This window comes from Castor canadensis, chromosome 15 (assembly GCF_047511655.1).
Source record: "Castor canadensis chromosome 15, mCasCan1.hap1v2, whole genome shotgun sequence".
Taxonomy (NCBI): Eukaryota; Metazoa; Chordata; class Mammalia; order Rodentia; family Castoridae; genus Castor; species Castor canadensis.
Genome location: NC_133400.1, coordinates 30,091,015 through 30,104,840, shown reverse-complemented (window position 1 = coordinate 30,104,840; position 13,826 = coordinate 30,091,015). Strand labels below are relative to the sequence as shown.

General features: G+C 38.1%; 1 protein-coding gene across 1 annotated transcript in view; it reads left to right on the top strand.

Annotated features, from left to right (window-relative positions):
* The window catches only part of Lpcat2 (lysophosphatidylcholine acyltransferase 2), a 67,144-nt gene that overhangs the window by 25,555 nt on the left and 27,763 nt on the right, over positions 1 to 13,826 (top strand). Inside the window, exons 9-11 of the mRNA XM_020170193.2 lie at positions 5,885 to 5,967; positions 8,733 to 8,858; positions 10,199 to 10,352. Coding sequence (XP_020025782.2) covers positions 5,885 to 5,967; positions 8,733 to 8,858; positions 10,199 to 10,352 — 363 coding nt within the window. The remainder of the gene's footprint in view (positions 1 to 5,884; positions 5,968 to 8,732; positions 8,859 to 10,198; positions 10,353 to 13,826) is intronic.

The following is a 13,826-nucleotide window of genomic DNA, read 5'->3' as shown; positions in this document are numbered from 1 at the left end:
TTAAATTTAGTATTCTTATTTTAGATTTATGATGCTGTCTTTCATCCATGCAACTCCCATTTTATTTTATTTATTTTAATTTTTGCAGCACTGGGGATTGAACCCAGGCCTCACACATGATAGATAATTACTCTACCACTGATCTACACCCGCAGCCCTTTTTACTATATTTTAAGATAGTGTCTCACTAAGTTACTCACACTGACCTCAAACTTGCAATCCTCCTCCCCTGGCCTCCCAAGTAGCTGAGATTGCAGGTGTCTGCCACCATGTCCAGTTCTAACTGCTTTATGAATTTGAATATTTTAATTCTCCACTATTTGAATGTAACTAAAACATGTATATCCATACCCTGGTTCAGAATCCAAAATTCTGGGTCTTGTCTCTGAGACACCCCTCTTTTCTTCTTTTACTTTAAAATTGATGGGCATCCTTGTGGTTATTGTAAACATGTTCTTAGAACTTCTTGAATACTGGGTAAGCCTAATTCAAGATGTTTTATCCAAGAATATGGTATAAACCCTACTGTGTTTGAAGTGAGCTTTGAGTGGATTGTTCAAGTGCCCTTTTAGGTACTCTTAGTTATGGGGTCACAGGACATCTCAGTATCCAACTGCTATAGCTTTTAGTTTTACAATTCTCCATCAGGAATGATTACCAAACTCTTTAATCACCAAAACCTTGGTGACTCAGATTTTTCAAAATGTAAGTTCCATCTTTCATGCCCTATGGAATTGGTTCCTGGTATCCTTGAACAGTGGTGGAGACATGTTTGCCTACAGAGTGGTTCTACTGAAAATTATTCTTTAAGTCATGATGTGGTACAATGGATGTTTCTAAAGTGTCTTCTTGTCATCACATTTATCAGTCAGCTCTTCATGAGTGTGTCCTTATAAGCATATAATTTAGGGTATAGGATATAAGGATATAATTTAGGGTATAAGACAGCTAGTAAGAAATATCACAGAATATGTATTTCATGACAGAACAATTGGTAAATCAGACAGACAACACCATGTGGGCAGAGACTCGTGTTTGAAAGGAAATAGACCTTCACACTGACTACTGGGTCACTATCCTTCTTCATAAGCTGTGTATCAGTGTGTATTCAATGCATGTTGACTTTAGACGCCATCTAGCACATTGTAGATACAGAAAAATGATTCATCTATAGGCAGATAGGTATATATTTCTTTAGGAAGCTCCTTCATAAACTTACAGTGATTTTTATAGTGGTTAGCATTAAACCTAAGATAGTTTATGGTGGTCAGTTTGCCTTCAGTAATATAAATGGATTTTTTTCTAACTTAGAAAGAACATCTGATTTAGGAAAGAATTGTAATGGTAACGAGTAACGAGTCTTCAAAAAGTCAGTTACTTAGGGAAGGCTCAAGTATAGCCATGCCTTGCTTAATGGGGATGTGTTCAGAGAAGGCCTCGTTAGGCAATTCTGTCATTAGCAAACACCATAGAGTGTACTTACACAAACCAAGATGGTCTAGCTTGCTACCCGCTAGGCTGTACAGCATGTTACTGTAACTGAGTACTACAGGCATTTATAACACAATGGTAAATATTTGTGTGTGGAAATTATGCAAGCATAGAAAAGATACAGTAAAATTTAAGTATAAAAGATGACAAATGGTTACCTGTACATGAAGATGCCATGAATCCTGTGTGCCAGTTGCAGCTGCCCTGTGTGACCAGTGAGTGAGTGGCAGGGACATGAAGCTTCACACAGGACCATGTGCTCCTGTGACATTCATGAACACTCTGCACTTATGTCACATTCAATTTATAAAAAATACACTTATTTCTTTAGTGATAAATGAACCTTAGATTGCAGTAATTTTTTGACTCTTGTAATATAATTCTTAGTTTGAAATATGAACACTTTGTAGGCAACAGGAAATTCTCAGATAGTTTTCTGGAACCACCATTGAACATGTGATCCATCATTGATCAAAACATTGTTACGTGGCACATAGCTATGCACTTACATAATTTATTTAAATATCAAAACACATTAAAATTGTAGTTTTGAATTCAAAACAGGTCATTTAGAAATCCTGCCTCTCATGACTACACACACACACACACACACACACACACACACCATATTCATACTTGCTCTAACAAAGCTAATTTCTTTTGGAATTTTAAGTACTAGTAGAGAAATGGATTATTATTAAAAGAGTATTTCTTTAAGGAAATTACTTAAGCCCTTCTAAGCCTGAGTTCTCTTTGGCAAATGAGAAAAGTAATGCCTAATTTAAACATTAGCTTTGACTTCCTGCTTCACCTGGATGCTTCTCTTCTTCTGGGAAGGAAGCAGCAAATGTCCATAAATCTCTTCCTTCTTTTGCATTTTCTCTCTATGAAGGTTGAAATGAAGAACCATAGGAACAACTAGAACTGGACATTTGTTAAGACTGATTTAAAATTTCTATTATGAGAAAAAAGAAAAGATAAACGAGAACATCCTCACTCATCAGTCTTCCTCCTCCTCCTCATTATTGAGTGCAAAGAAACAGTGAGCAGCCTAGTTTCAGTGGTGCTGAGTGTTGATGGAGAGGACTAGCTCTGGTTAAGTGGCAGATTGAGGAGTTTTGACTATCTTGTGTCAGGGTAAGACCAAGAAGAGGTGGGGAACTGAACAAAAGCACAAATGAGATGCTAGTTGGGGAAAATGTCCTTGCCTGGGACAGGGTTGCAGGGTATGATGAGGGTGTGGAGAGCATTTGAGATGGGGAAGGGATGCAGCTGTGGGACCAGCCTCAGGAGCAGTGGGAAGGGAACAGTAGTTCCCACAAGCTGTTTTCTGAAGTTGAAAGTGATGTACCTTTGGGCCAGGTGGAAAGAGGTAAATGAAGAATTGCAACTTGAAAGCATGGAGCAGGTGTAACTGCCTTTAGCATCCCGCCATGCCGTGGGTGTGGCAGAAGTGAGAGATTCTAGTTGACAGAAAAGCCATATAGTCTGCTCAAGTGTAGATGGGCAGGCAGATGTTGTCAGAGGGAGCGGATAAAGAGGAATGAGTCGGTTTCTACGTGGCATGGCTGTTGAATTGTCATAGCCTATGCTAGAGCAGATTAGAGGAGATGTAAACCCTCCTGCACAACGAGGAAAAAGTGACTGGAGAATTTGTCAGAGGAAGAGGTTAACATCACACATTGGTTTCCATGCTGAGGTGGCATTGAGAACAGTGTCTGTGGCCAGTTGAAGGGACTGGGAAATCAAGATGGCATACGGGCCATCTGTGTGAGTGTGAAGGACAAGGAGAGACTGTAAAGATGGAAAGAAAAATGGTCCTGAAGTCCCAGGGGCATTTAAATGTGTGTTGAGACCACCATAGATAATGATGGTCATGTTCCCTCTCTTTGATTGGTTTTCCTTTCCAGATAAAGGCTGTGTTCATTCTGTGAGCCTTGGGTGACTGTACAGAAAGGAAACGTATTGTAGAGGCCATGTCCTATCCTAGGAGAGGGGATTGTTCAAATTCACACTAAGTTGCTCCTCAGGAGGCCCAAGGGAGTCAAATGTGGGCTTTTAATTATTTTATATGCTCAGTGGAATTTATTTCCTCAAAAATAAGAGGCATCTTATTCACCAATATGAGTTATTGAAAGTCATTTTATGGGAAATATCACCTGCACTAATTGAAACTAAACCTGTGGTTCATTGTATTCTGTTTGGTTAGCAGTGTAGCAGCAATTTAATTTTCAGAGTTTTCAGTATGTGCTTTTATGACCTATAAATCAAATGTATTTTAAATAGTCATTGGCTTTTTTTTAATGAATTATTTGGCAATTTAAAGCCTTACTTTCTTAAAATGTTTGTTAGAGATTTTATGGACATTGATTTCAACATACTGCTTCTTTCCTTGAGTTTCGTGCTATGCAAACAAGGAATTTTACTATCGCAGGATGCAGGGAACTTTTAGGAAGACATATTTACAGTGTGTTCTGGATACTGAAGTGATGTGGGGACCTCTGGTGGCCTACCTTATTTTTCCAGCATTAAGAATAAAGATGCTAATAGAGTTGCCATGGAATTCCAACTGGGAGGGTGAGAGGGTCTTCTAGTGGGGTTTTCAGTTGTCAGGAGAAGGACCTGCTAAACAGGAGACTCATGAAGGCACGATGACTTTCCTGGAGTCACACAGTGAGCCCAGGTCGAGTGCTCTTTCTGCAGTGTGCTACTGCTCCTTGGAGAAGTTAATGAAATAATTGGGAAAAGTGGAATGACACATGACAAGTTTGAAACATTTTACCTTAAAGATGCCTCTTTCATCCCAGCTGTGCCCTGCATCCTTGCTCCAATTCTAGCTCTCAGGGTCTCTCATGGGACCATTACAGGGTTGAGCCACACCCCCAGCCCCTTTTTGTTTTGGTTATTTTTCAGATGAGGTCTCATATTTTGCCAGCTTTGGACCTCAGTCCTCTTACCTACACCTCCTTCATAGCTGTAATTATAGACATACACCCCTATTGCTGGCTTGTTTGTTGAGATGGGAGTATTGCTAACTTTTTGCAATAGAACTGCTTTCCTCATGATTTCCACCTCCTGAGTTAGCTGGGGTTATGAGCATGTACCGGTACCACCATGCCTGGACCCGTGAACCATAATTCTTTATAATAAAAAGTAGAGAGATAATTAATTAAATGAAATGATGCATATAAAACACCTAGCAGGGTACTTGGCACATGCTACATGGTTATAATTCAATAAACAGTAACTATCGGCAAAATCACACTTGTCCTTAAAAAGCCACAGTCAATACTGGCTCTTCTGTAAAGCACCCTCTACAAAATTCATTCCTCTGTGGGTGCCATTTCCTCAGGTATCACAGGCATCACCTCCTGCTTTGGCTTCATTTGCTTTCCCCTGGCAAAAATAAGTCATCTTGTACTTCTCACTCTCCCACTCCAGAAGGAATGGCTTAGTGGGGACAATAACCTTGGGCTAAATCTGTGTCATGTGACTTGTACGATATTGGGTAAGTGAATTAAGCCTTTAAGTCCTACCTATAATTGAAATAGTAGAGGTAATGATACTTAGTGAGTTATTGATGTATTGGTTTATCCTATTAAAATGTGGATCTTTAGAGCAGGGGGTCCTATTAATCCTGCCTAGAATATAGCAAGTGCTCAAAATATGCAAAAACTTGAATATGGCACCAAAACTTTGTCAATCTTAGAAAACCATGAATAAAAAGAATAGAGCAGGTATGGTGGGGCTCTCCAGTAATCCTAGTACTTGGGAGATGGAAGCCGGGGGATCAAGGCCAGCCTGGTGAAACCAAAACAAAACAAGCAAGAACAGTACAAATGTGGCATCACAGAATAGCAGGTGGAGACTAAAATGAAACTAAAAGTAACAAAGCAAAAAGCTTGAAAGCTAGTACTGAAGGCTTTTTTAAAGCAGAAGTACAAAACATAAAGTTCAAATTGCCAAAATATGGTTGGCATTGGAGTGGATAGGGAAGATAAAAGACAAAGAAAGGAAGGCACACTTTCCACATGGGGGTAGAAGTGGGGAAATTCAGCTGTGAGAAGACAATGTTGATGCCACAGCTTTACAACTTCCAGAATCCCAGATGTCAGCCCATCTCAACACCACAGCAGCAGGACATGGGTGACCAGTGCCCTCCCGATAGAGGTGAGGAGACACGACAGTTCCACAAAGTTAACAGGCAGACCCAGGACTTGGGTTCCAACCTCCGAGCTCACACCCAGGGTTCTTTCTCTTCATTCCGTCATGTAACCCATGCTCTAGAAAGGCAAAGGACTGGATGTAGTGATAGACCATTCACAGATTAATTTATTTAGATTTAATGTCTGAGGACTAGGGATTGCTGTTGATGGTTCTGTTTGTCTTTCAGTTCATGCCTGTGCAAGTGCCAAATGATGAAGAAAAACATGACCCTGTCCTTTTCGCCAGTAGAGTCCGGAACTTAATGGCAGAGTAAGTGTCTGTATGAGATTATAACCAATAAGTAACTTGAAAATTCTTGGTAAATATCACTTAACATAACTTTAAGTCTACATTTTTTTTCTTTTCCTGAGTGCCTCATTCCCCAGCCTGTTTTGTTAAGTAAAATAATGTGCCCAGGACACAATGAATAAAATAATCCATAAATATTTTCCCAGCTGCAACTCCAAACTAACATAATAAATGCATTTTGACCAGAAAGATGGTGTAGGGTATGATAACCAGAGGAGACCAGTTGGTGCCTTCCACAGGTGGCACCTGTCACTGTCACACAAAGCCTTGTCATGCTCTCTTCAGCCTCCACATAGCTGCCCAACAATGATGCTTCATAGGCATTAATGATTCTGGCACCAAGAAGGAAAAAGTGTGCAGGGGGAAAAGATGTACAGAAAAGGGGAAAGTTCCCTCTCTGAAGGAATGGCTGTAGATTTAGTATTTAAAAACTACAAGACATAAGGCATATATTTCCTGCACTTAAGGGAGTTTTAACTGGCCAATATTCTAGCCAGATAAATCACCCCTGTCTTGCAGTGAAAGAATGTGTTATACTGTGCCACCGCCCAGGCAGTCTCAGGGCTGTCCAGATGTGTACCCACTCTCCAGGCACCACCTCCCTGTCATCCCTGAGAGCAGCTTTGGAGCTAATGGGCCTGAGTGCTTTCTCTTCTCAGCAAAATTTCAGCAGGAACTCTGAATTTCTCTTCATACTTTAATTTGGTCATATAGCTAGTTTTCATATATATGTGCATATATATATGAAATGATATATATTGTATAATTGTAATTATATAATACATGTGAGATCATGGATAATATAATTATACATAATAATTATATGCTATACATTAATATTATATAATTATATATTACATAATTATAGTCATTACAATGAATTATATATAATATGTAATTATATATAGTATAATTATATAATATAGTTGTAAATTACATATGTAATTCTGACATACATATGTACATACACATATATATCTTAATTCACAGCAGAATAAATTTATTTTCAAAAAGTAGAATAAATGTTTATCAACCAAAACTTTACTACTAAGTGTTCTTTAGGTGTGCTTATTTACCTGGTTTCTAGACTAGCTACAAAATGGGCTTTATATTGTTTCTTTCATAATGTTAAAGCAGATTTTGTAGGTCTGTGTCACCTTATGTCCAAAAGTTATGAAATTCATATTAGGAACTAAGAGAATTTATATTTGATGTTTTGACTTCCCAAAATGTGGTTAATAATAGAGAAGGGATTTGTTTAGGCAGCCCCTCTCAGAACTGGGGAAGGGGTAATAATGGTCTTGCATAAAGAGTAAGAAAAACCTTAGTTAGCTGCACAGACTTGAACAAGTTCCCTCCACAGCTCCTTCTCCTCACATGTGAGATGGGAATTAAAGTTACTGCCTTGCCTTTCTTGTAGTTTTGATTACTGAGGGACTCAAGTAGAAAGTATATAAGCAAGGCATTCGAAAATGCTAAAGAGCAAAGGAGAAGTAAGGTAATGGTGGTGCTACTAATAAATGCTAACCAAGTAATGTCAGGCCCTGTTCTTGTGCTGACGCCATCCTCACAGCCACTCTGTGAGGTAAGAAAGGACGCAGAGGGCTGGCACAGTGGCTTAAGTGGTAGAGTGCCTGTCTGCCAAGGGGGAGGACCTGAGTTCAAACCCCAGTGCCACGAAAACCAAACAAAACAAGAAGTTGGTCAGAAAGTAACTCAGGGGCCCCAAACCATACTTGGTAGTGACCTCACTGTTACTCACATCACACACTTCCTGCTGCAAAACCCAAACTTGTAACTGTTATGCTGTCCCATTTATTATTATAATTCCTGAAATATCTTCAAGGTTTGTTGTCCATCTTAAATATGCTTACACTAAAATATCAATCCAAAACAGCTCAGATGTTTTATGCAGAAAAAATCCAGGGTCCATAGCAATAATTCAACAAAGTCAAGTATAGTTGAGGACATAAATTTATGATTTCCTCGGAATACTTGTTAATAACATTTTGTGAAGAAGAATCTTTAGGAAATCATTTCATGTGTTACATAGCTTTCTTTTTGGTACTTAGCATGGTTTTTTTTTCATTTCCTATTAAAATATATTTTTTCCAAATCTAGTTCACCAGAATTCAATTTCTGAGCAGTAGAGAAGTAGATAGTAGGAGTAATGCTGAACTTTGAAGGTAGAGGGTATTAAGTTGGAAGAAATGTTGGCTTAGTATCAATTTGGTTCAGTAGTTTTAGAGAATTACTGTATAGCAAGAAGAAGACTCTAGTCATAAAAGATTTTAAACATTTTTTTAAAAACGCAGATGGCAGTGGTTTGGGTGGAAGGTTCGCTCACAGTGCGTGCAAATGACGTTTACCTGTTTAAATGGTACTTCCCCAGGCCATTCTTATTTGCCCTTCCAACACCCTGTGAGGAAACTCTTCCTATGTGCTGGTAAGAGTGACGCTTAGGTTCCTGCACCGTCAGGCCCTCGGCTGGTGACTGACTCCCCTAAGTCATGGACCTGCTTCTGGTTACTTTCTATGAAACTCAAGTTAAATTGTTACTGTTGTTCTAGTTAAAGCACAGAAGGAATTTCACTTGGATCATAGTAAGTCTGGGAAGAAGTAGCGAGGTAGGTTTCTGTTCTGTTATTTGTTGACCAGTTCAGGCCTGATGAAAAATCATTACTTTTTGTCAAGAATTGAATTTTTTTCTTCTTAACTCTTTGCAGAGCTCTAGGAATCCCAGTAACAGACCACACCTATGAGGATTGCAGACTGATGATTTCAGCAGGCCAGCTAACATTGCCTATGGAAGCTGGGTTGGTGGAATTTACTAAAATTAGCCGGAAATTGAAGTAAGTGTATTTTCAAGTTACTACACTTTCATAAAGGTGTCAAAAGAATCTCTTATGTTCTCTTGCTGTATTAGTGCTTAGCTCTAGGACTGTAGGGTGTTTTTTAGGACAGCCAGGATGTGAATTTATCTTCCATTTTATTCATCTAGTTTCATTTTTTGAGAGCAGTTAACTCAGAGATCAGTGCATGCGTTGGTCACAAGGGGTGGTCGACATGATCCGCACAGATGCCCTTCTTACTCGAAAATGGCTCAGAGTCGTTGGCCAGGCCTGCCACCTTTTTACAAGAGGGTTAGCATAATTACATGATACTGATGGTCAGAACTTCACGTGTAAAAAATTTGTAGGGTAGCCATTCTGACCATCACTGAGCTTTAAATACTTGCCCTATGTCTACTTTTTTTCCGGTACCTTTTTAATTTTTTTTCCCAAAGACAAAAACTCCCCTTTGTGTTTTTATGATCTAGTTTAAGCCATTTCCAACATTCCCTTTCAGCTACCTTATATGTATAAAAACTGTAACACTCACACTCGCTCCCCCGCCTCCTGGGTTTTCTGTTCTCATCCCTTTGAGGAATTTGCAGAATTTGTTGATTTAACAGACCTTTCTCCCTAGGAAGAATGGGTTACTGGATTAACATTCAATGCTAAAATATATTATTTTGATAGATGGTATAGAAATATTATTTGTATCTTCTTGATGACAAAAATGTTTTGCTTTTGTTTTAGTATTCTATCTACAGTATTCCACAGATTTGAAAAGTGTAGCTAGTCACTGAAATTGGCTATAGAAGGGAGTTAGATCACTGGTTTAATACTGTAAGGCAAAGACAGGAGATGATGTAAGCTGCAGTAAACCTTCCAGCATTCTATCATCTTGATTTTTTATAACTAATATTAGAGGAAGTGTGTATGGTCTAATATCTCTATTACAACATGTTGTGAAATATGAATTATCAGCTGAAAAGCTCTTTGAAAGCAAGATTTATAGTTTCTTTTGTAACAAGTTGATAAGGAATATTGACTTACTAAATAATGTTTAGGTTAAATTTGCTTTCTCATTTTTTTCTCATGAGTCATTCATTATTCTGTCACATTGCTCTTCTTCTTGGTCACTTTCTTTCTGTCAGATAGTTGGGGTATTCATCAGTTATATTAATGTGCTTTTAAAATTAAATGCTTGCACACACGTTCAATATGTACTTTAAGTCCTCATTTTCATCTCCTTTTCAGATATATAAAATAAATTCCTCTGAGACAAGTTAAATATAACAATGTTCATCAAACATCCGTGTGAATTGGAAAGAGCTAATAACGTATATTTATAATTCTCTGTTTAGATTAGATTGGGATGGTATTCGTAAGCATTTGGATGAATATGCATCAATTGCAAGTTCTTCAAAAGGAGGAAGAATTGGAATCGAAGAATTTGCAGAGTACTTAAAGTTACCTGTTTCAGATGTCTTGAGACAGCTCTTTGCACTCTTTGACAGGGTATGTTAAAATTTAATCTTTAACATTTCACTCTGTCAGTGCCTACAGAGCATAAATCAGTGTAGCAGACATTTGAAATACTTTTCACCCTAGTATGATGTTAATAATAATTGCCTATGTGTTGCTACATTAATGATAGTGTCCATTTATTTTAACTAGGAACTAATACATGTTGTGACCACATAGCCACATCTGTAACATGGAATTGGAAATGTTTACATAATTGGCAAGAATTTTAAAGTGTGTGTGGCTTGATGACATGAGTGGTAGCATTCTATTCTGAAGGTTTCTGGCCTTCCCACAAATGTGTGAAGACTAAAGAGATTTTATTTTCAAATGTTGTACTTTTTAAACTCTTTGCTGCTTGTGAATACGTAAGTATATATAATTAAATAAGTGAATTATCAAAATGTTTCCTTAAGAAAAATGTATCAAGATTTCAAGTTCCTTTTTAAATTTATTTTTCAGTGTATGGAATTACTAGGAAAATGCACCCTTTTGGCTATAGTTCTGTGAGTTCTAGCAAATGCATGGGGGTGTGCAGCTATCATGACATTCAAGACAGCAATTGTGAAGAAAATAGATCTCTATCGCTAGCTACCCTTTTGTAGCCAAGCCCTTCCCCCAGCGCTAGTCCCTGGCAGTCACTCATCTGTTCTCCATCCCTGTAGTTTTGCATTTTCCAGATGCCTTATAGATGGAATCATGTAGTATTATAGTCTTGATTCTGGTTTCTTTCACATAGCATAATGGATTTTGAGATTCACTTGTGGTGTTTGTATCAATAATTTTTTCCCTTTTATTACTGAGTAGGATTCCAGTGTATGGATGTACCATCATTAATTTATCTATTCCTCAGTTAAGAAGCATTTGATTTGTGTCCAATGTGAATATAGTTGTAACATAAGCATTCATGTATAGTTTTTTGTGTAAATGTAATCTTTAATTTAATTTAGAGAAAATACTTCTGAGTGTGATCTCTGTGTTTTTCCTTATCTAAAGATTACTTTATCTAAAGATATAATAGTAAAATATTTAACATTTATTCCTGAGGAATATTTTTGTTGCATATAAATTCAGATTTGTCTATTCTTTTAACAATTTAAGGATGTCCTACCATCTTCAGATCTACAGAGAATTTTGTCCAGAGGTAGTTGCTTTTTGTATTTTGTTCTAAGATGTGTGTTCAGTTGTGTTGGGAGAGATAGGCTAAACTGGGCTTATTCCCTCTTGGCTGGTGGCAGGAAGTCCAGTTCTCTGTGACAACCAGGAAAAGATATTTTGCAAAGAGGTTATAGCTTAATGACAGGCAAGGCAGAGCTTTTATTCTTTTTTGCTGGAGTACACTGTTGTTCCTAAAGAATGATTCTGATGAACCATTCTTTAGCATGATATAGTTAAGCAACCTTCTTCTATGTGCTGTGCCTGGGCCTCTCTTGTGGGCTGGCTTTACAGCATAGAAATAATTTATCCTCCTACATGAAATAATAATGTGTCAGTGTCATGGTATTACTATAAAGTGTAATAAAGATTTAAGGAGAGGGAGAAATAAATTATTGGATATAACTGTGCGAGTTGGAAAATTAGAGGGACCTTTTCACTCTTATAATTATTAGCCTTTCTGTGAGATTTCTACAACAAATTTCACCATGGCTCAAGAAGCCTTCCAACTAATTTTAAGTAAAATTTCTCTGTATCTAAAACCAATACAGAAAGAACATGGGTGGGACAAACAAATAAGGACAGGAGATGGGGAACTTAAAGAAACATGAAACAGGAACAAAGAGGGAAATTTATAGCACAACTTAGATAATATTCACCAGGATTTTAAAATCAAAATGAAGAATAGCATCTAGAGCAGTTGCCCTGCCTGTCAGGTGCCAAACTGTCATAGCTAGCCATTATAGAATTGTTAGGACACAGTTCTGTCTTTTGATGATTGATGATAACTACCAACAGCCCCAAAGTTTCTATGGCACTTTTCAATAAGGAAGATTTGGGAGTGGGGAAGGGAGCGTAAAGCAAGGATTAAAATAGCCCATGGTAGCCAGGTTGACTCACTGGGAACTGGAGGAGACAGTTAGCCCCAGGCAGCTGGGAGGCTGGGAGCTGTGGCCTGTTGTGTCAATCGCATTTCTCCATGGATTGACTGCTCCAGCCAGCAGGCTCACATAGCATTTGTAACTGGGGGTTTTCCTCACTTCTTTGAAGGATGTGACTTAGCTTTAGATAGAAACCATAAGCTCATCTATAAAGTGCATTTCTTTTGATCTTTGACATATTGGAAGATCGAAAAAAATCGTCTGGAAAATTAATGACTAATGCATTTGATATCTCACTGTTTCTCTGTGTCTATCTCTCTCTCTTTCCCTTTCCCTTCTCCCCTCCCTCCTATCACCCCTCCCTCCCTCCCTCTCTTTTGTTAACACACCTGCATGTCTGTGCCTGTGAACATTTTCTTCGTTTTGAAAAGCTGCATTATGCCATTTTGGCCACACCTCACGCACATACCCACTTCCATGTCAGGCCTGTTTTCTCAGTCTAGTTAAGTGATTTAGCTGGGGAGTGCTTGATGGGAGGAAGCTCACCAGGACTCCACAGTTTGTTTCCCTCCTATCTTGGTAAATTCAGTTGTTAGTGAGGGTGGAGGTGTGGAAGGAAGGGTGGGAAAGAGAAAGGACAGGATGTTCTTGTACTCTTTCAGTAGCTACAAATTCTTGTAGTGTAGAACTCCCTTTCCCCTTCCAAGTCTTTCCCCAAGTCCAAGACCATTGTTAGAATTTTGAGGATGAAGATAAGACCTGAGTATCTATCTACCATTCCCTTACTCTTTTTTCCTAGCTACATTTTTGACTGTTCTCCAAAAGCTGCATAATCATTTTTGCCTCAAATTGTCCTAAAAATATGCTGTTATTTCCCTGTAGTGTGTTCTTTAGATTGTAGATATTTGGTGGCAGACAATTTGAAAGTTCAACCAAAATATGGCATTCGTGACCTAAAGTATGTCATCGTATACTAGTTTGTAATGATTTCCTTTGGGAAGGTTCCCATCTCTGAGAGAGAAATGAGAGAGTCAGTTTTGGCTTTGGGCTTAACTTAGCTTCTTTTTCATGAATATGTACTGAATTCTCCAGATTAGAGGTTAATTGGGGATTAGCTCAATGTCCAATGTCCAGATACATTTGAGTTAAAAGCTGAAACAATGGCTTAAGACAGTGACTTCTCAGTATTTTTTATATTCATAACTCAAATTAAGTACTGGATTTTTTGCTAGCACATTTGAAGGAATTTAAAGGCATTTAATGAGATTAAGCAATAGTACTGGCTAAATCAGAAATAATTACCAGGCAGTCATTTTACAGTTACAGCAATGCTTTGCAGTGTCTGTAACAATGTCCCTCCCCATTTCATCCTCCTCAAGCATGTGTTGTTGAGCAGACTCATATGGTGTCTGTACAGCAGAATTCTACGTAG